The sequence below is a fragment of the Saccopteryx bilineata genome, chromosome 1 (genome assembly GCF_036850765.1).
Source record: "Saccopteryx bilineata isolate mSacBil1 chromosome 1, mSacBil1_pri_phased_curated, whole genome shotgun sequence".
Taxonomy (NCBI): domain Eukaryota; kingdom Metazoa; phylum Chordata; class Mammalia; order Chiroptera; family Emballonuridae; genus Saccopteryx; species Saccopteryx bilineata.
In genome coordinates, this window is record NC_089490.1 from 251,696,675 (window position 1) to 251,716,110 (window position 19,436).

Sequence of the window (19,436 nt, forward strand, 5' to 3'; positions counted from 1 at the left end):
TGGCGTGTGGTCAGGGTGGCTTCCGTCCACTGGGAAACAAGTCTGTACAAGGGGAGGACATTGTCTCCGTCCCCGAAGGGTTCCTAACCAGTGTTGGGTCCCGCCATTGTATGCCCACTGGGTTAAACCCCTGCTCCATCTTGCTTGGAGGTCAGGGGACGCTCAAGGCATTGTGCTGAATAAGCACCGTGCTGTTTTCTAGGAGCAGAGTCTAAAACAGGGGCCCCCAAATTACAGCCTGCGGGCCTCATGCGGCCCCCTGAGGCCATTTATCCAGCCCCTGCCGCACTTCCATAAGGGGCACCTCGTTCATTGGTGGTCAGCGAGAGGAGCATAGTTCCCATTGAAATACTGGTCAGTTTGTTGATTTAAATTTACTTGTTCTTTATTTTAAATATTGTATTTGTTCCTGTTTTGTTTTTTTACTTTACAATATGTGCAGTGTGCATAGGGATTTGTTCATAGTTTTTTTTATAGTCTGGCCCTCCAATGGTCTGAGGGACAGTGAACTGGCCCTGTGTAATAAGTTTGGGGACCCCTGGTCTAGAAGGCTGGTCCAGTCCTGGTGGGACAGCAATATCAGTGCTTGGATCAGATTTTCAGGAAGTGCAGAGTTCTCTTGGAGCCGTAGACTTATGTTTCTCTCGTTATGCTTTTCATTCTCAATTTCCATCCAGTATAATCAAGAGCCTCAAAATAATCTTTTTAGAAATCATAGTCCCCATTAAATTTAATTTCCTAAATAAAATTATCGAGATAAATATATATAATGGTCCCAGAGAGCACAGAGAATCAGTGTGGGCACCAAAGTTTCCGTTAGTGAATGAGGGAAGCCTGTGATTCTGTGTGACTCTGGGGTGTTTTGAAACATTTTCTGACACTTTTATTAATCATATAAATTAGCAAAGAAGTTAATGTCTATTCTTAATTTTGTTAAAGTTTAATTAGTTCAGAGTGCCTGTATTCAAGTGCTTTATCCGGCCACGGCCTGCCTACTCTTGCACGTTGTGAGTGACACTTACTCATCAGTACAAACGCAAACTGAAGGAGGGTCCACCAGTATTTTCTGGACATGGAATATTGGGGCTGTCAGTGATTTTCAGGTATGCTTCTTCGAGAGAGCTGCCTGTCCCGTTGCCCAGTGGTTCGTAGAAACTGCAGTTCTGCTGGCGATGATTGGAGATGATTTTCTACGGAAGCCGCACGTAACCCCTGATCTCTGGATGACTTTCTATATAAAAATGAGGTTAATGTTCAGATGGAGCCGTGGAGAGAAGAGAGGGATGGACGCTGTGCTGTGCATGTGAGAGAGCATTGCATTGTGTTTTGAAAAAAGCCCGAGCAAAGGTATTGCACCCGAGGGTGCCTTGGACGTTGGCAGTTGTCACTCCCCCACCCCTGATTTGTTGGAGGGTGGCCTTTGTCTGTTTCAGGGAGGCCTGATCTCATTTCCATGGGGACCATGCAAAAATGCAGACTGAAGAAGCCTTCTTCGGGGCAGGTCAGTCGGATAAGTCTCTCCGAAACTGTTTGCCAGCTCCCTCAGGTCCTCCATCAAAACTGCTTCTCAGATGCTTGTTAGAGTGTGGATGCTGCCTCTCTGGGCTGTGCAGCCTTTGAAAACCATATTTTCAGTGCTGGTGGGTAGAGTGACTATTTCAGAATAATTGACATGGTGTTCTGTACACTTTCTAACATTGTTCCCTGGGAGGAAAAGAAGGAAGAAGCTAGCCCTGGAAATTGGGATACTTGCTTGAGAGCTTCATGGATTTCCTCTCCGTGCAAAAATGCAGTAAACAACCTGAACAGTGTTCATGCAAAATCAAGTTGTGACTACTAAGTCCTTTATGTAAATATGACAGTGCTCCTGCCCTCCGGGGCCACTATAACACAACATGAGACTGAGTGGCTCACAAACACCAGAACGTTGCTTCTCCCAGCTCTGGGCACTGGGAAGTCCAAGATTAGGGCACCAGCATGGTGCCTCCTGGTGAGAGCCCTTTTCCTGGTTCCTAGCTGGGGGCGCCTTCATCCCCATGCAGTGGGAGGGGCTCTCTGGACCCTCTCTTGTAAGACACTAGTCCCTCCCATGGGGGCAAAGCCTGAGCGGCTCCCAGAGGCCCCATGTCATCATCTCAGTATCTTTGGGAGTGAGCATTTCAGCAGAGGGGGGATTGCAAACTTTAAGACCATGGCACACAGTCATTAAGGAGTTCCTCTGTTATTGCAGTACTTGATTTCTGCCCCTGAGTAATCCAACCTGAATATTGCAGTGTTGTTTTATCATGATTGTGTTATTGTGGTTCGAGGGAGATCTGACCTAAGCCCCTTTGAGAGTACAGCACTGTGCACAGGGTCATCTGGCTTGAGTGTGGGGTTGCCGGCTTGAGCATGGGATCATTGGCTTGAGCCCAAGGTCGCTAGCTTGAGCAAGGGGTCACTGGCTCTGCTGGGGCCCCCTGGTCAAGGCACATATGAGAAAACAATCAATGAACAACTAAGGAGGGGCAACGAAGAATTGATGCTTCTCATCTCTCTCCCTTCCTGTCTGTCTGTCTGCCTGCCTGCCTGCCTGCCTGTCTTTCTCTTTCATGCATGCAAAAAAAATAAAATAGAGTACAGCACTGTGGTTTTTCTGAACTACAACTCAACCCCCAAGTCTGTACATCACACGTGTCTCAATGTCACTGAGGCTCATGCACCCAGGAAGCCTTCTCAATCCACGTGACCTGCTCATAGGGACTTTCATGGCAGTTGTCCCCTTCTCTGTTGATCACGTGGCTCCTCAGCTGTGAGTCCTACAGACTGGAACTCTTCTTCTCAGAAGAAGACAGGGCCCATGTCTTCTGTGCTTGTGCCGGCTTGCGTTTTGCTGCACAAACAATGAAGGCATGAGGCATCATGATGAACATATGACAGCTCCTGGGACACGGATCAAAGGCACGCTTTCTGTACTGATGCCAAGCTGACAACTTCCTGCTTTCTAATTAGTGCATGCAACCCCCCCCCCCCTTGGCAAGTTCATCTACATCTGTGAGCATGTTCTTTTAGTTGATCATTTTCTTTCACTTGACAGAGTTTGTTTGCTTTTGAGAAACATTCATCTACGGCCATACCACCCTGAACGCGCCCGATCTCGTCTGATCTCGGAAGCTAAGCAGGGTCGGGCCTGGTTAGTACTTGGATGGGAGAAACATTCTCCTTTGTCTAGGTATGAGAATTCTGTGGGCAGGTACCAAGATGAATGGATGTATTGGGACAGTACAGACATATTTTCCTATGTCCTTGTAACTTTTTTGTTCCCATCAAGTAGCATCATTATTTATCTTCAGTGTGACTCTCCCATTGAATACTCTTTTTTTTTTTTTCTGTAGTGATAAGCAGGGAGGCAGAGAGACAGACTTCCTCATGCACCCAACCGGGATCCACCCAGTATGCCCACTAGGGGGTGATACTTGGCCCATCTGGGGTGTTGCTCCATTGCAACTGGAGCTATTCTAGGGCCAGAGGCAGAGGCTATGGAGCCATCCTCAGTGCCCGGACCAACTTTGCTCCAGTGGAGCCTTGGCTGAAGGAGGGGAAGAGAAAGAGAAAGTAGAGGGGGAAGGGTGGAGAAGCAGATGGGCGCTTCTCCTGTGTGCCCTGGCTGGGAATCGATCCCGGGACTTCCACATGCCGTCCGACGCTCTACCACTGAGCCAAGTGGCCAAAGTTCTTTTTTTTTTTTTGAGAGAGAGAGAGAGGGAGAAAAGCACCAACTCATGGCTCCACTTAGTTGTGCCCTTGTTCTCGCTTGCTGTCCTTTGTATACGTGTGTCCATCTGGGTTTCCCAAAGTGTAGCTTTACATGACTGCATCCTGCCATGCTGTGGTTGGCTGTTGTCCCATTGTTAGATATTTAGATATTTAGGCTGTTTCCTGTGGGCTCTGACCTCCTCCTGTGGCTATAAATAGTCATTGTACAAAAAGCTTTTTTTCTTTTCCTCTCTTGGATCATTTCCAGATGGGGCATTACTGGGTCACAGGTGATGTGTGTACTTTCTAGCTCTCATTGTGTGCTGAACAGTGCAGTCACCACTAATGTGTGCATTTGCCTATCTCACTGTTGGAATTTAGTTTACTCTCTGTAGTTTGTCTTAAGTTTTTTTGTAGTTTAAGGGCTGTAACATGGTGTATCTTATGTAATTTAATTCTTGTTCTTTCTATTCACTGGGCTACATATTTAATATAACCATCTAAAAAAGCCTATCTTTTGAAAAAAATATAGATGGATTAGGCTGTTTTAGAATTTAGGCCCAGACAAAACCTCAAGGAATCATCTAGTAAATGCCTCATGTTTATAATAGCCAGCTTTTGAGAAGACTAAAGCCCAGGACTCCCACCTGCAGGGTGTCCTTCGGGATTTCTCCTTACAGTCTCTTGGACAGACTTCCCCTTGTCCTCTGTGGCCCCCAGGCTGACTACACAATTCGTTTTCACTTGAGTGGCAGGCCTCTAGTTAAAATGTCCATCTTCCTGTGGACTAGAAGCCTTCAGGGAAGAGAGAAAATAGAAGTTCTGTTTACCAGAAGATGGACTTCCAGTAACCGAATTTGGAGATTGTTCTGGCTAGCCACTGGCCATGCCACACATCACCCTAAAACTTAGTGGCCTCAAATGACAGCCGTTATTTGTTACATGTCATGGTTTCATAAGCAGGACTGTAAGACTGGCTTGACCAGGTGGTTCTCACACAAGGTCTCTCGTGTGGCTCCTCAGAGGGCAAGGCTGCCCTTTCTTTCCATGTGGTGCCATTGGGCGGCGTCTCCTGCGTGGCCTCTCCTAAGCCAGACTCAGAAATCGTCCCACCAGCTTCCGGGGAGGAGACATACTCTGCCTCTTGACCAGAAGACTGTCAGGTAATTCCCAGAAATGGTTTAACTAACATCAACTTAATGGTACTTACAAGACGGTTCATCGCTTAGATCAGAGTTGTTCAACATCGGCATTGTTGACATTTGGGGCCAGATCATTCTTTCTGGAGATGGGGTGGCAGGTGGGGTCGTTCTGTGCACTGCAGGACATTGAGGGACATCATTGACTCCACACACTAGATACCAGTAGCCCCCTCCCCCAACACACAGTGCGACAACCAAAAATGTGTCCAGACGTTACCAAATGCCCCCTGAGGGACAAATTTGTCCCCAGCAGAGAACCACTACACTAAACAAACAAGTATTAAGCACATTTACTGCCGGGTCTGAAGACTAAGTTAAAGGCTATTTTTCTGGGTGACTTTAGATAAGTCATAGGAAAACTATTCCCTTTGGGAGGATCAAATGGAATTGTGAATGAAAAAGTATTTTGTGTATTGTGGAAGCATACGTCATGTTATTTTTTAATCCGTAAACTTGGTACTCATTCGCTGTTATCATCATTCATTTTTCTGAGGGACCTCGTGGTGGGTGCCTGTCATTGGGCGGGAGAGTGTCAGATGCGGCAGGGGGACTTGCAGGAGTCCTGCAGCCCCGCCGGAGGTCTGTTTTCTATTCCTAAATGCACCTGTGGAGGAGCAGGGTAGCACCTAGGTCCTTACTGAATGTACAATTTGACACAGGTTTTTAAAGAAAACGTGTTTTTCTTTCTTAATGAAAGAGGAGGAATGTTACACCACTGGATTCCAGGGCAGTTGTGGGGGTCATCCTGTGCTCTTTTTTTTTTTCATGCCAGGAGCCAGATGTGATCTGTACATATTGTGTGGTCATTCCCAGAGAGCCCATAATTTCTAAGTTTAGCTGCATATTATTCTTTTGAGAGGAGAGGGGAGGGCTTTCTCCATGGAGACAATGCTGCTGCCTCTGGGTTCCTGTGGTTGTGTGTGTGTCCCAGCGATCTGCCCATGACCTGTGACTGTTTTCCGTGGTCATGCATATTCTGGATAATGATTAGCTATACTTGTGAGTCTGAAGGCTATTTTCTTCATCTTGAAGTCAGGGTCTGAGTAACCCCCGCTTCCGGCTGCTGTGGCTTCCTAGGGGGTGTGCGGACTGATAATGTTTCCTTGGCTTTTGTGGTGTGCTTTGAGTGTGCCTCAGCAAAAAGTAGTACCAGCCATCCACTCATCCATCACACAGGGCTCAGAAACTTCCGTGGGCATTGATTCAGGGTATATATTTGCGCATACACACACACACACACACACACACACACACACACACACTTTATGTTCGAGGTAAAGTGCTATAAGCCCTACAGTTTCTCAAGAATTATGCTCTCCTTGGTGACATAATGATATGAGTAGTAAAAGAAAAGAAAACCACAAAAAAGGGTTTTTATTAAGTCTTCATCGTTTGCTTGGCACTGGGCTGAGCCTGTTGTGTGCATTGTCTGCTCACAGGGAGGTAGGCAGATACAGAGAGCTGTTTCACAGACGACAGAGCAATGGCTCACATAGAAGGAGGGGCTTGCCCGAGGTCTCAGCCCTGTTCTCTGGCACTGTGATGTACTTCTGTCTTGCCCACTGTGTGGAGTTTTTCGGTTTGAAAAAATGCTTATACTTCAAGGGCTAGCTTGCTTCCACCACCCCACCACTCCAACACCCCAAAATATAGTCAGTCTGCTCTTCTAGTGTTCTTCTGTACTAGATAAAAAGCAAACTTACTGGTAAATGTTCTCTAAAATTCTAAATAGAAACTAACATGTCTGCATATTTGTAGATAGATGTATGTACGTATAACATACATATTTTCTAATCTGTCATTTAATCCATCCACCAGTGTGTCTTCTTGGTAGTCCACATTTAAGCATCTTCCTTTGAACCAGGCTAGAACTCTGAGAATTATACACTAAGTAAACCAGTGTTATTCACTTCTCTCTCTCTCTCTCTCTCTCATGTGTGTGTGTGTGTGTGTGTGTGTGTGTGTGTGTGTGTGTGTGTTAGAGAAGTTAGAAGTGGGAGGCAGAGAGACAGACTGATGCATGTGCCTGACCAGGATCCACCTGGCATGCCCACCAGGGGGTGATGCTCTGCCCATCTGGGGCGTTGCTGCGTTGCAACCGGAGCCATTCTAACGTCTGAGGCAGAAGCCATGGAGCTGTCCTCAGTGCCAGGCCAACTTTGCTCTAATGGAGCCTTGGCTGCTGGAAAGGGAAGAAAGAGACAGAAAGGAAGGAGAGGGGGAAGGGTAGAGAAGCAGATGGGTGCTTCTCCTGTGTGCTCTGACTGGGAATTGAACCTGGGACTTCCACACACCGGGCTGACGCTCTACCACTGAGCAAACTGGCTAGGGCCATATGTACTTTTTAATCTGTCTTTTAACTCATCCACTGGTGTGTCTTCTTGGTAGCCTGCATTGAAGCATCTTCCTTTGAACCAGGCAAGAACTCTAAGAATTATACACTAACTAAACAGGTGTTCACTGCTCTCTCATCGTGTGTGTGTGTGTGTGTGTGTGTGTGTGTGTGTGTTGCAAGCCATTGGCTGCTATGATTCTTAGCAGCTCTACGAGTGAGGGACATCCACTGGCTTCTGTCCTCACAGCCCTGCTCAGCCCTACAGACGCGTACCTATGGCTTCTCTTATGGACTCAGTCTGGCTCCGAGTGGGCCTTCCTCTTTTCCTGCTGCCTTCTGTCTTTCCCCAGCATCCTTGTCTTTCCCAGGGAACCCCAACTTCTCCTGACCTGCCCAAAGGGGGCCAACTTCAGGTTTGTCATTATCGCCTCCGGCAATCTCCCATTCCTGGCACGACACCCCGTCAAGTGGAGGGGAAGCAGTCGGCAGTCTCTGCGAATTCCGATGATGATCGATCCACTGCCATGTGTTGGGCGCGGTTCTGAGGACTGGGGATGGGATTGGGGTACAGCCATGACCACAATAGAGCCTCACGCTCCAAGATGCAGGCAGATTTACCTCAGAACACGCGAGGCTTACGCTTCGGGGACCCTCACTATGCAGGTCCCTCCCATGTGTGTACCTGGCCCGATATCTTTATTAAATATGCACATGTTAAAGTCACTGTCTCTTTTGTCCCTAACATGATATGTTTCAGCAAAGACCTCAACATAAACTGGTTAACCAATATCAACTTCCAAGAGTTTCTGAATTAGTCCCTGTAAAAGAAAACTTGAGTGGCCTTAAAATATATTGTAGCTCCTGCCTGATGATGGAAAACAGTCCTAAACACTTACACGGCATCAGAAATAAGAAGTTATAAAAATGACAGAAACTTTCCTATCTATAAATAATAAAAATGAAAAAAAAATAAAACCAATGTACCATGCCAGAAGAAAAGTTGAATATTTTTAGAGAATAACTCATGAAACAGTCAAGTGAAGATGTGATCAAAGCATAGGAAAAATGTGTAACAGAAGTGTGTCACTGTGTTTACTTTTTTTTTTTTCAGCTTTGAAAAATCTTGCTAAGACCGCTCTTCTCATCTTAAGTGACTATTATATTTTATACCTGAATTTGTTTCACAATTCTTGTAATATTTTCCTTTTAAAGAGCCTCTCTCCCTACAAAACTTAGATCTCCCAGGCTGATGCTCGTTGGGGAGGCCGATGAAACCATGCATTTGTTATCTGGTGATTTCTGTGGGTGGACGTGGGCCTCGCTGGGGTCCTCTGCTTTGGGGTCTCTCATGAAGTTGTAGTCAAGGTGTGGGCCAGGGCTGCAGTGTCATCCGCATGCTGGCTGAGGAAGGACCCACTCCCGTTCACTTTGATTGGTGGCAGAATTCATTTTCTCCCGGGCTGTTGGACTGAGGGCCTCGGCTCAGCACTGGCTCTCAGTGGGGGGCTGCCCTCAGTCCCCACGCCGTGTGGACCCCGTGGCTTCTTCAAAGCTAAACAAGAAGAACTCTGCCAGTGAGATGGACCTTATGGTACTGTGTGATGTAATTGCAAGGGGGACATCTATGGCCCTGGATTCGGTGTGTTGAGTCTTCAGCTCTGCTGGTCCACAGTCACAGGTGCTCCCAGCCTGGGAGAAGAGGTTCAGGCAAAGGCACGAGTGACCGGAGATGGGGACCACGGGCAGCCTGGCCACCACCAGCCACTATGGAAACCATGGGCAGCCTGGCCACGACCGGCAGTGAGGGAAACAGCTCTGACGGACATGTTTCTGAGGCAGAGAGAGAGAGAGAGAAGGCAGTGAGGATGCATGTGATGTTCTTCGGACAAAGCACTCCATGCAGAGGGAGCAGGGAACAAATGTAAAACACCTGAGGTCAGCATGTTGATGGAAGAGCCAGGAATCCAGCTGAATGAGTTAAAGGGACAGGGAAGGAGAGAGGGGTGACCATGCAGCTCTGGAGGCAGAACTTGCCCATGAGAGCAGCCGAGTCCCCTTTGGAGGGAGTGTTCCCTAATCAGACGTGCAGATGGTGAGTACAGAAGGAGGGACAAGAAGGTGGGTGCAGGCGAGGATGTCGGGACAGTCCCCAACCACAAGTCCGTGCCGAAGTGTCCCGGGAACCGAGAGGTGTATAGTGGGAGAAATACTGGCTTCAGTTAGGCCCATGAGGCAGGTCTTGTTACTCAGCAAGTCATCGAACAGGCGCTGCCTTGCTAAATGAACAAAAGTGCTACTGAGTTTCTGCCCTCACATGGAAGGAGACGAAGAATGTTGTAAGTAGAAGGTGCATTGAGGAGCTGGGGTTCCTAGTGGACCTCCCAGGCCCCTCGGCCGTTGGGACATAATAGGTCTGCCCGATGGTGAAACACTTCAACATCCTTATTAAAAAAAAAGAGAGAAATCTATTGAGTTTTATGAAGCACTTAACAAATGGACTCCAGAAGCCATCACAGTGGACTTTTGTAAAAGTTTATCACCTGCAAAATCAAAAATGGGAAAGGGCCGCAGGTCACCTGACTCTGTGCCATCATTCTCCAGGCTTAATACACTTCCTTTGTCACACACACAAAAAATTAACACCTACTCCACACAAAATATGCACTGTAAATGGTATAACTGGCATGAGTATCTCTCTTGTGTTCATACATGTGCATTTATGCCTTGATAGAATGATCTGTCAAAACTCAGAGGTGTAAATTGAAGTTTTCTGGTATCATCTCATCGCTCCCTGTCTCATTGGCTGGGGCTGCCTTCACCAAACCCCACAGGCCAGGTGGCTGCGTTAACAACAGCAATTTATTTTCTCGGCAGTTCTGGAAGCTACCGTCCTGAATGAGGGGCCCTCAGGTGGGTTTCCGGTGGGACCTCCCTTCCCGGAGTGCAGACTGCTGACCTATTGCCTTGCTCACCTGTGTGGCTTTGGGATGCCCCTCACCTTATATGGACAACGGTGCTATCAGATTCAGGTCCTGCTATTTGACCTCTTTTAACCTGAATGACCTCCTTTCTGTCCCTGTCTTCAAGTAGAGTTGCATCGGGAGTCAGAATGTCAGCGTATGAATTTGGGAGGGATGCTGTTCCTCCGTAACACCCCCGCACACTTAACAACATGTGAATGGGTTTCTTTCTGGCAACGGAAGTGATGTGCGTGTTTCTCTGATATGAACAAAGAGTCATTGTCAGATGAATGACACATGCCTAGCCTGTAAAAAAAAATGGTGGCAACAAATCAACGAAGCAGCAAATTATTCATTAGATGTCAATTGGAGTGTCTCTGCTTCTGAAAATGTAAATAAGATTTGTTCAAATCCCTATTCCAACCTTGTAGGAAAATTTTTCTTGTAGGAAATCTGAAGATTTCTCTAAACCCTCAGAAAGTGTCCATTTTCATTGTCGTTCAGTCCCGAGCTTCCCGACATCAGGATGTTTTTGTTCTCTGCTCTGCCAGGCCTGGTGTTTGGTGTCACCTTGGGGGCAGGCTCGGACGTTAGCCCAGCATCATTTCATGGATGCTGACCGACGGCATGGGCTTCCTGAGTCAGAGACGGGGACTTTGTCACTCAGAGCACTACAGTCTGTGTGAGCACGAGCGTGTGGACATCAGTTCCCTCTGTGCCTCCTGTGAGGTCCCCCAGGGGCTGCGCGAACGGGTCCCAAGGCATGCGGGCACACGCAGTAGGTGCCGTGCAGGGCAGGGGCCCAAGGCGGGGCACACCTGCTGTTTTACCAACAGGAAATTGGCCAGCCTGCCCTTTGTCCCCCAGGGAGCCAGGCCATCAACTGTAACCACACCCTGAGAGGCGGCCCAGGTGGACAGGTGTCAGGACTGTACCTTCTCCACATTCCCATTGTATAGAATTTAGTGGTGCCCCCCACAAAACATATGTCTGTGTCCTGTCTCCCCAAAATCTGTGCATCTGACCTTATTTGGATGGAGGGTCTTTGGAGGCTGCCTCCTGGAGATGGTCGCTGGGAACGTGGATGTTGAAGCCACTTCTGGTCAGAGCACAGAAGGAAGTAAGGAAAGCGTTGTCGGAAACTGGAGGGAAGGTGAGCCTCCGTGACACAGTGGCAAGGACCTTGGTCCAATGGTGACCCGCCGATGTGTAGAAAGTGGGACTTTCAAGAGTTAATGTAGACACTTAGCTGCGGAGACTTCCAAAGCAGAACATGGAAGGTGCAGCTGGCTGTTTCCCTGTGGAGTAGGGTGAGTGTCAGAGTGGAGAGAGAGAAGAACAGACGCTGATGATTTGAGAACATCTCAGCTGAGCCTGTCCAGATGACAAAAAAATATTTTTTAAAGCTAATAGAAAAGCTAAAAAAAAAAAAAAATAGAAGAGAGAGAGAAACTCACTGTTAGGAAAGTGCGCTCCGAAGAGCCGAGTGCCGCCTGGGCATGCGCTCCGAAGAGCCGAGTGCCGCTTGGGCATGCACTCCCTAGATCTGAACCCCCTGAGCAGAGGCCAGCGGGAGGTGCAGGAACCAGAAACGTCCGTCGGGGGAGTGCTCTCCTGTCTGGTGGCCAGGAGCCCAGCACCTGCACGGAGACCGGCAGCATTTGCAGGGATGTTGTCTCAGCAGAAGTGCTGCCCTCTGGGACCAAAGGGGACAGAGACGCGGAGGCCAGCAAGCCTGGCACAGGCTCCAGGGACAGAGCCCCGAGCCGCAGAGGATTGCTGTCAGATCTGACGCCTAAAGGAATCTCACCTGCTGGATTAAACGTTCATGGTCCGGGACCCCTTAATTTCTTTGCATTTCTCCCTTGAGACATAGCAAGGTCTGTGACATGCCCGTTGAACCACTGTGTCTGAGAAAGAGCTTGTTTGCTGGGTTCACAGACCCTCAGCTAGAGAGAGCATCTTGTCTCAGGACAGATCATTCCTAGTCGCTCCAATACTGATTTAGGTGAGATGGTTTCTCTTGGACTCAGGGCACCTTTCTCCTGGGAGTCTCTGCTGCTCCCTACGAGTGTTCCCTGCCCTGCTGTCTTAGTGACTGCTGCCCTGGGATGTCCAGCTCACTGTCCTGCGTCCCTGCTCCTGCCAGTGCCCTGCAACTTCTGAGGCCTGGTTTCTATGAGACACGGGAGAAATGCGTTTCACCTTCTTTAGACAGTGACACCCTGTGCCTGCTCTGTCATTGAGATTCAGGCCTTCAAGTGTGTATGTGTGTACACGGGTGTGCAAAAGAAAGTTTACAGTTGTGAGTACCCAATACACAGTTTATCTTTGTATTATCGTAATCATAACTTGTATGTCATTTTCCTTATGGATAACTGCAAATCTACTTATATAATAAAATTTATATATAAACCTACACATATATATATTTAATAAAATTTAACTACTAGATGAGAAAATGAACTCCATCATGATTTCATGTTGTTATATGATCTGCCAGGGTCTACCATTAATGGGGGGAAATGAGGTCATTATATACACAGTCACATGTGGCCTTCCCAGCATCAGATAACTTGAAAGTTGGAGCAGCTTGACATCACCTCCCCAAGCATTTACCGGTGTCTTAGATAATTGGTAATGTCTCAGTAGCACCTCTGAGTTCTGCACGGTGGGGTGATGTTAAACTGGGATGAGAGACGCCATCTTTCTCAATGTTTATTCTAACTCTCTGCTTCATTTGCTCCTTTATTTTCTTCTGCATTTCATTTCCTCAAAAGTAAAGATGTGCAGCAGTACATCTGCAGTATGGGTGTTCAGGAGAACAGTGGCAGGTGTAGACCAATGTGGGTTGGTGCATTTGCACCGTGGGTGTTCAGGAGAAGAGTTGCAGGTGTAGACCAGTGTGGATTGGTGCATCTGCACCGTGGGTGTTCAGGAGAACAGTCGCAGGTGTAGACCTGTGTGGATTGGTGCATCTGCACCGTAGGTGTTCAGAAGAAGAGTTGCGGGTGTAGACCTGTGTGGATTGGTGCATCTGCACCGTAGGTGTTCAGGAGAAGAGTTGCGGGTGTAGACCTGTGTGGATTGATGCATCTGCACCGTGGGTGTTCAGGAGAAGAGTTGCGGGTGTAGACCTGTGTGGATTGGTGCATCTGCACCGTGGGTGTTCAGGAGAAGAGTTGCAGGTGTAGACCTGTGTGGATTGGTGCATCTGCACCGTGGGTGTTCAGGAGAAGAGTTGCAGGTGTAGACCTGTGTGGATTGGTGCATCTGCACCGTGGGTGTTCAGGAGAACAGTCGCAGGTGTAGACCTGTGTGGATTGGTGCATCTGCACCGTAGGTGTTCAGGAGAAGAGTTGCAGGTGTAGACCTGTGTGGATTGGTGCATCTGCACCGTGGGTGTTCAGGAGAACAGTCGCAGGTGTAGACCTGTGTGGATTGGTGCATCTGCACCGTAGGTGTTCAGAAGAAGAGTTGCGGGTGTAGACCTGTGTGGATTGGTGCATCTGCACCGTGGGTGTTCAGGAGAAGAGTTGCGGGTGTAGACCTGTGTGGATAGATGCATCTGCACCGTGGGTGTTCAGGAGAAGAGTTGCGGGTGTAGACCTGTGTGGATTGATGCATCTGCACCGTGGGTGTTCAGGAGAAGAGTTGCGGGTGTAGACCTGTGTGGATTGGTGCATCTGCACTGTGGGTGTTCAGGAGAACAGTGGCAGGTGTAGACCTGTGTGGATTGGTGCATCTGCACCGTGGGTGTTCAGGAGAACAGTCGCGGGTGTAGACCTGTGTGGATTGGTGCATCTGCACCGTAGGTGTTCAGAAGAAGAGTTGCGGGTGTAGACCTGTGTGGATTGGTGCATCTGCACTGTGGGTGTTCAGGAGAAGAGTTGCGGGTGTAGACCTGTGTGGATTGATGCATCTGCACCGTGGGTGTTCAGGAGAAGAGTTGCGGGTGTAGACCTGTGTGGATTGGTGCATCTGCACCGTGGGTGTTCAGGAGAACAGTCACAGGTGTAGACCTGTGTGGATTGATGCATCTGCACCGTGGGTGTTCAGGAGAACAGTGGCAGGTGTAGACCAATGTGGGTTGGTGCATCTGCATCGTGGGTGTTCAGGAGAAGAGTTGCAGGTGTAGACCGGTGTGGATTGGTGCATCTGCACCGTGGGTGTTCAGGAGAAGAGTTGCAGGTGTAGACCTGTGTGGATTGATGCATCTGCACCGTGGGTGTTCAGGAGAAGAGTTGCAGGTGTAGACCTGTGTGGATTGGTGCATCTGCACCGTGGGTGTTCAGGAGAACAGTGGCAGGTGTAGACCTGTGTGAATTGATGCATCTGCACCGTGGGTGTTCAGGAGAAGAGTTGTAGGTGTAGACTGGTGTGGATTGGTGCATCTGCACCGTGGGTGTTCAGGAGAAGAGTTGCAGGTGTAGACCTGTGTGGATTGGTGCATCTGCACCGTGGGTGTTCAGGAGAACAGTGGCAGGTGTAGACCGGTGTGGATTGGTGCATCTGCACCGTGGGTGTTCAGGAGAAGAGTTGCAGGTGTAGACCAGTGTGGATTGGTGCATCTGCACCGTGGGTGTTCAGGAGAACAGTGGCAGGTGTAGACCAGTGTGGATTGGTACATCTGCACCGTGTGTGTTCAGGAGAACAGTGGCAGGTGTAGACCTGTGTGGATTGATGCATCTGCACCGTGGGTGTTCAGGAGAAGAGTTGCGGGTGTAGACCTGTGTGGATTGGTGCATCTGCACCGTGGGTGTTCAGGAGAACAGTCGCAGGTGTAGACCTGTGTGGATTGGTGCATCTGCACCGTGGGTGTTCAGAAGAAGAGTTGCGGGTGTAGACCTGTGTGGATTGGTGCATCTGCACCGTGGGTGTTCAGGAGAAGAGTTGCGGGTGTAGACCTGTGTGGATTGATGCATCTGCACCGTGGGTGTTCAGGAGAAGAGTTGCGGGTGTAGACCTGTGTGGATTGGTGCATCTGCACCGTGGGTGTTCAGGAGAACAGTGGCAGGTGTAGACCTGTGTGGATTGGTGCATCTGCACCGTGGGTGTTCAGGAGAACAGTCGCAGGTGTAGACCTGTGTGGATTGGTGCATCTGCACCGTAGGTGTTCAGAAGAAGAGTTGCGGGTGTAGACCTGTGTGGATTGGTGCATCTGCACCGTGGGTGTTCAGGAGAACAGTCACAGGTGTAGACCTGTGTGGATTGATGCATCTGCACTGTGGGTGTTCAGGAGAACAGTGGCAGGTGTAGACCAATGTGGGTTGGTGCATCTGCATCGTGGGTGTTCAGGAGAAGAGTTGCAGGTGTAGACCTGTGTGGATTGGTGCATCTGCACCGTGGGTGTTCAGGAGAAGAGTTGCAGGTGTAGACTGGTATGGATTGGTGCATCTGCACCGTGGGTGTTCAGGAGAAGAGTTGCAGGTGTAGACCTGTGTGGATTGATGCATCTGCACCGTGGGTGTTCAGGAGAACAGTGGCAGGTGTAGACCTGTGTGGATTGGTGCATCTGCACCGTGGGTGTTCAGGAGAACAGTCGCAGGTGTAGACCTGTGTGGATTGGTGCATCTGCACCGTAGGTGTTCAGAAGAAGAGTTGCGGGTGTAGACCTGTGTGGATTGGTGCATCTGCACCGTGGGTGTTCAGGAGAAGAGTTGCGGGTGTAGACCTGTGTGGATTGATGCATCTGCACCGTGGGTGTTCAGGAGAAGAGTTGCTGGTGTAGACCTGTGTGGATTGGTGCATCTGCACCGTGGGTGTTCAGGAGAACAGTCACAGGTGTAGACCTGTGTGGATTGATGCATCTGCACCGTGGGTGTTCAGGAGAACAGTGGCAGGTGTAGACCAATGTGGGTTGGTGCATCTGCATCGTGGGTGTTCAGGAGAAGAGTTGCAGGTGTAGACCTGTGTGGATTGGTGCATCTGCACCGTGGGTGTTCAGGAGAAGAGTCGCAGGTGTAGACCTGTGTGGATTGGTGCATCTGCACCGTGGGTGTTCAGGAGAAGAGTTGCAGGTGTAGACCTGTGTGGATTGATGCATCTGCACCGTGGGTGTTCAGGAGAAGAGTTGCAGGTGTAGACCTGTGTGGATTGATGCATCTGCACCGTGGGTGTTCAGGAGAAGAGTTGCAGGTGTAGACCGGTGTGGATTGGTGCATCTGCACCGTGGGTGTTCATGAGAAGAGTTGCAGGTGTAGACCGGTGTGGATTGGTGCTTCTGCACTGTGGTTGTTCAGGAGATCAGTGGCAGGTGTAGACCAGTGTGGATTGGTACATCTGCACCGTGTGTGTTCAGGAGAACAGTGGCAGGTGTAGACCTGTGTGGATTGATGCATCTGCACCGTGGGTGTTCAGGAGAAGAGTTGTAGGTGTAGACTGGTGTGGATTGGTGCATCTGCACCGTGGGTGTTCAGGAGAAGAGTTGCAGGTGTAGACCTGTGTGGATTGGTGCATCTGCACCGTGGGTGTTCAGGAGAAGAGTCACAAGTGTAGACCGGTGTGGATTGGTGCATCTGCACCGTGGGTGTTCAGGAGAACCGTTGCAGGTGTAGACCTGTGTGGATTGGTGCATCTGCACCGTGGGTGTTCAGGAGAAGAGTCACAAGTGTAGACCGGTGTGGATTGGTGCATCTGCACTGTGGGTGTTCAGGAGAACAGTCACAGGTGTAGACCGGTATGGATTGGTGCATCTGCACCGTGGGTGTTCAGGAGAACAGTCACAGGTGTAGACCGGTATGGATTGGTGCATCTACACTGTGGGTGTTCAGAACTGTCGCAGGTGTAGACCAATGTGGGTTTTGCTCCAGAGTATTCAAAAGGATTATTTTTTCTCTTCCTGGCAGCATGCATTTCTGGAAAATAATGCGCTGCGCTCTCTAGAGGGAACAGGTCCATGGGAGAGTGATTTTGGCACTCCGAGAGGAAATTACTTTTTTGTCAAAGCATCACTAGTGAGGCCTTGGTTCCTTTGGAGCCCTTAGAGGCATTTGTGCCCAGAAGGACGCGGGCACCAGTTGGGGGGCAGGCCTTTCCTCCATCCTTTCTGTGTCTGAAATGACAGACCTACAGAACACTTGCCCAGAAAGCGGAATATTCCTTCCTGAAAGCACACATTAATGGAACTTCGATGGTGGTGTTAAGGAGTGCACCCTGCCTTCGTGTCTGCACACGTGAGTGCTGACCTCAGACAGCAGGAAGCAAACCACGGAGTGGCAGGATCCGGGCACCCTTCTCTCTCCCAATGCGGTAGGATAGAGGACAGACAGCCCGAGTTAATGCTCTGTTTTTTCTGAACATGATTATCATTCAGAAAGCAGCATCCAGGAGCAAAATAGCTCTGACAGCTCCTGCCAGAATCAGAGACAAATGACCCCTTTTCTTACATGTTCATCCTTGGACAGGATCACTTCCGAAGGGACACAACCCGGTTTTCCAGGAGCCGTGGTTTCCCTGCCGCCTTCGAAGACGCAGCTGCGCCCTTTCAGTTGACATTTCCTGGGGAGCCCACTACAGATCTTCAATCTTCGACCTTCTAGGCAGTGGTCGGCAAACTCATTAGTTAACAGAGCCAAATATCAACAGTACAACGACTGAAATTTCTTTGAGAACCAAATTTTTTAAACTTAAACTATATAGGTAGGTACATTCCTTATCGAGGTAGCGCCCGCATGTGGTATTTTGTGGAAGAGCCACACTTGGGGCCGAAGAGCCGCATGTGGCTCGTGAGCCACAGTTTGCCGACCAGGACTCTAGGGGGCTCAGCAGCAGAGGATGCCACTTTCAGACCCTGCCTTGGGGACACAGAGTCCTCTGCTATCAGAAAGAACACATGGAGCTGAAGTGGCTTTAGTATCCCCAGAGGTGACATGTGGTTTGACAGGTCAAGCTTGTGAGTCACACAGCCCTGTGCTCAAGTCCTGCCCTCGCCCTTGTCACTGTCCACCTGTGAGACACACTCACCTGGGGAATCTTGGGAGTCTCTGGAGGACAGTTACAATGCGAGCAGCCCCGTCTCAGGGCTGTGCAGGAGGATGAACAAGACAGTGCACCATGCATCTGAAGGACCAAGCGTGGTGGTCCCCCGGCCCTGGAGAAGCACCTAAAAAAGCAGTAGCTACTGTCCCTTGGTAAACCAAGAAGGAAAAGAATTTCATCCAATGAGTTGTTTGCAAGGGGGCCCTGGATAATTCTGTGACAGATTTATAGCCTCAAATTGTAAATGTGGGCTCTGTTTTATCTTTCTCAATAGGCGTTTTGAATTGCTGCGTGGCGTATAATGTTGGGCTCCTGGAGGCGAAGATATTTCCCGGTCCTTCAAGTGAGCAGTTTGGTTACGTGGTGCAGCAGTTTATAAATCCAAAAGGCAACTGGTAAGCGTGGTCTCTTCTTTGTGACCTCTGTAGAAACAACTATGTGTGTTTAATATGTGACACCAGGTGCTATGTGCTCGTTCAGGTTGGTGCATGACTGTATTATTGACAAGTAGGTGTCAACTATTTTTAAACGAACTTTTCTTTGAGCAGTGGTAACTCTAAGACTGGTAATTAATGGGATGATATAATGCTACTTTATAAAACCACGGATAGAAAATTCTCTTTATGTAGTCTTTAGCAAATTCCTAATACTGGTTTTGACTATAGAAGACAGACAGACAGACATAGAGATATTTATAGTTTGATTTATTTATCTTCATTTCTTTTTCTGTACTAAACTGGTTTCTGTCCAGCTTTGTAAATCTTCATGTAGCTGATGCTGTTGCCCCTGAGCCATTTCTAGACTGTAGAATTGCTCCCTAAATTTTCTCCTTCATCGAGGCTCTGCCTACATTCCCTCAGCCTTCCCTACCTCAGATGGGAAGGGTCCTCACGAGCGTCCAGGCGAAAGTTACAAAGGTGCCTTTCTCTAGTGCATTTAGCATCTTTTATTTTTTTCCCAAAAGTGCCCCGAGTTTTTTAATGCTGTGTAATGGTTGCATTTATCAACAATCAATACATTTATATACAACCACTTTCATGGATATGGAGCTGTACCCCCCATTGATGCTCTAAGTTCCCCATGGTAATTGTAAAAATAAGCTCAGGTGATTCTGAACATTGTTTAGGGAGAAGAGCTGTAGGTCCCCTTCTTCCAGAGCTGATGTGCGCTGGTAGACGGGAGTCCTGCCATGGACCGCCCCCATCTCCCTAACAGCGGCAGCAG

The 19,436-nt window shown here is 48.9% G+C and overlaps 1 protein-coding gene across 2 annotated transcripts in view; it reads left to right on the forward strand.

Moving 5' to 3' along the window:
• Nucleotides 1-19,436, forward strand: part of ITGA2 (integrin subunit alpha 2) — a 92,946-nt gene that overhangs the window by 5,144 nt on the left and 68,366 nt on the right. For both annotated transcript variants that reach the window (XM_066240713.1, XM_066240724.1), the window contains exon 2: nucleotides 18,487-18,607. In XM_066240713.1, the coding sequence (XP_066096810.1) occupies nucleotides 18,487-18,607 (121 nt within the window). The remainder of the gene's footprint in view (nucleotides 1-18,486; nucleotides 18,608-19,436) is intronic.